We start from the raw sequence: 1593 nt of genomic DNA, 5'->3' as shown, positions 1-1593 counted from the left end.
TTATTATAAACATTTATTTCTAATTAGAATCCCACAATAACAAGTATGAAAAAACAAATTTGTTGTTTTAATCCCAATTTCTCTTTAAAATCCATAATTTACAATCACTGATCACCAATTTAAAAGTATGAATCCACGTTTCTCATCCCAATTCCAAATTTCTCATTATAATTCCAAATTTTCGAACACAAAATCAAAATTCTTTGTTATAACTCCAATTTTCTCGTTCATCTCCCACATTTGCAAATAAAAAATAACTGCTGGTGAAACTGTTACCCTATTTACCAGTTTTCGGCGTTATTGCACCAAAAGGTTCCCGAACCGTCTTTAAAGAAGAGGAGGAATACAAAAAAAGTTAAACTTTCAACTGCATATGTGTTGAAAACCTTCCAGCGAAGATTCAACGTACGCTGGATGGACAAAAGGACAAAAAAACATTTAGTTTAAAAGTTTGTGGCAAATAACCTTCAGGTGCATTACTGCCACCAACTGGTTTGGGGTGTAATTGATTCATTATGGGTCGTTAATTCATACTCAGAAATGTGTGTTTTGTATTTTTGCAAAGTTGCAACTTTCATTCGTAACTTCTAAACTATAATTCTCACAGATAAAACATCTGATCTCACATATATACGTGTTTTTTAACCACAACAATCAAACACAACACTTAAACTAATGTATTTAAACAGCTTTTATTGAGTGTTTGCTTACCCAGAGTGAAATTCCAAGTGTCTCTGCTGTCTTCGTCTCTCCCATCAGTCCAAACTGCGAACCCTTACATAGAGATCATCGAGCAGCCCAAGCAGAGGGGGATGAGGTTTCGGTATAAATGCGAAGGCCGCTCGGCCGGCAGCATTCCAGGAGAGAAGAGCAACGACACCACTAAGACCTACCCGGCCATCAAGGTTGGTCAAACGCTCGCCGTCTTTCTTTCATTAATCGAACACATCTACCCAGTGGTGAATTGGTGAAATCCCAGTCACTTTGAATTAGTCCTCTGTTTGGTGTGTAGTAACCATGAAAACGTACATTTTAAGCCGCATGTCTAGCCAGGCGTAAGGTTTTCCTGGGACGCAGCGCTAGTCCCGCCCACTGAGCTAATAGGCCAGGATTGGTTTGAATCATTTCATGATGAATTCGTTGCACAAAAGCCATGAACTCAATAAAAAAATGCTATTATTGTTATTATTTAATGTCATAAATTGAAATGTATATATTGATTTATTGCAATTTGAAATATTACAATTTTAATTTCATTGTTTCAATGAACAACTTAACTTATTTAATATAATTTTATTCACTTCAGGTGGGCCTGAAAGGTATAGTGGAGGATTTTCGCGAATTTTTGAAAAGTCTACCCTCTCCACCTTTAAAAAAAAAAAAAAAATCACACGCACAACCCTTTACTCACTAACGAGAGAGAACACCTAATAAACGCGTGCGAGAGCCCGTTTCTCCTTGTGCACGCTCTGTTTAAAAGTTGCTGCTTGCATCACTCATACAAGCTTACTTGCAACTTTTCCTCTGTCAGACTCGCCTTCAGTAAGGCTACGTTCACACTGCAGCCTGAAGTGACCCAATTCCGATTTTTTT

The 1593-nt window shown here is 37.3% G+C and overlaps 1 protein-coding gene across 2 annotated transcripts in view; it reads left to right on the top strand.

The window, feature by feature from the left end:
* rela (v-rel avian reticuloendotheliosis viral oncogene homolog A) overlaps positions 1-1593 on the top strand; it is a 28682-nt gene that overhangs the window by 4497 nt on the left and 22592 nt on the right. For both annotated transcript variants that reach the window (XM_015371665.1, XM_015371664.1), the window contains exon 3: positions 760-905. In XM_015371665.1, the coding sequence (XP_015227151.1) occupies positions 760-905 (146 nt within the window). The remainder of the gene's footprint in view (positions 1-759; positions 906-1593) is intronic.

Source organism: Cyprinodon variegatus, unplaced genomic scaffold (assembly GCF_000732505.1).
Source record: "Cyprinodon variegatus isolate N-32 unplaced genomic scaffold, C_variegatus-1.0 Scaffold62, whole genome shotgun sequence".
Lineage (NCBI taxonomy): Eukaryota > Metazoa > Chordata > Actinopteri > Cyprinodontiformes > Cyprinodontidae > Cyprinodon > Cyprinodon variegatus.
This window is presented reverse-complemented; position numbering and strand designations above follow the sequence as displayed.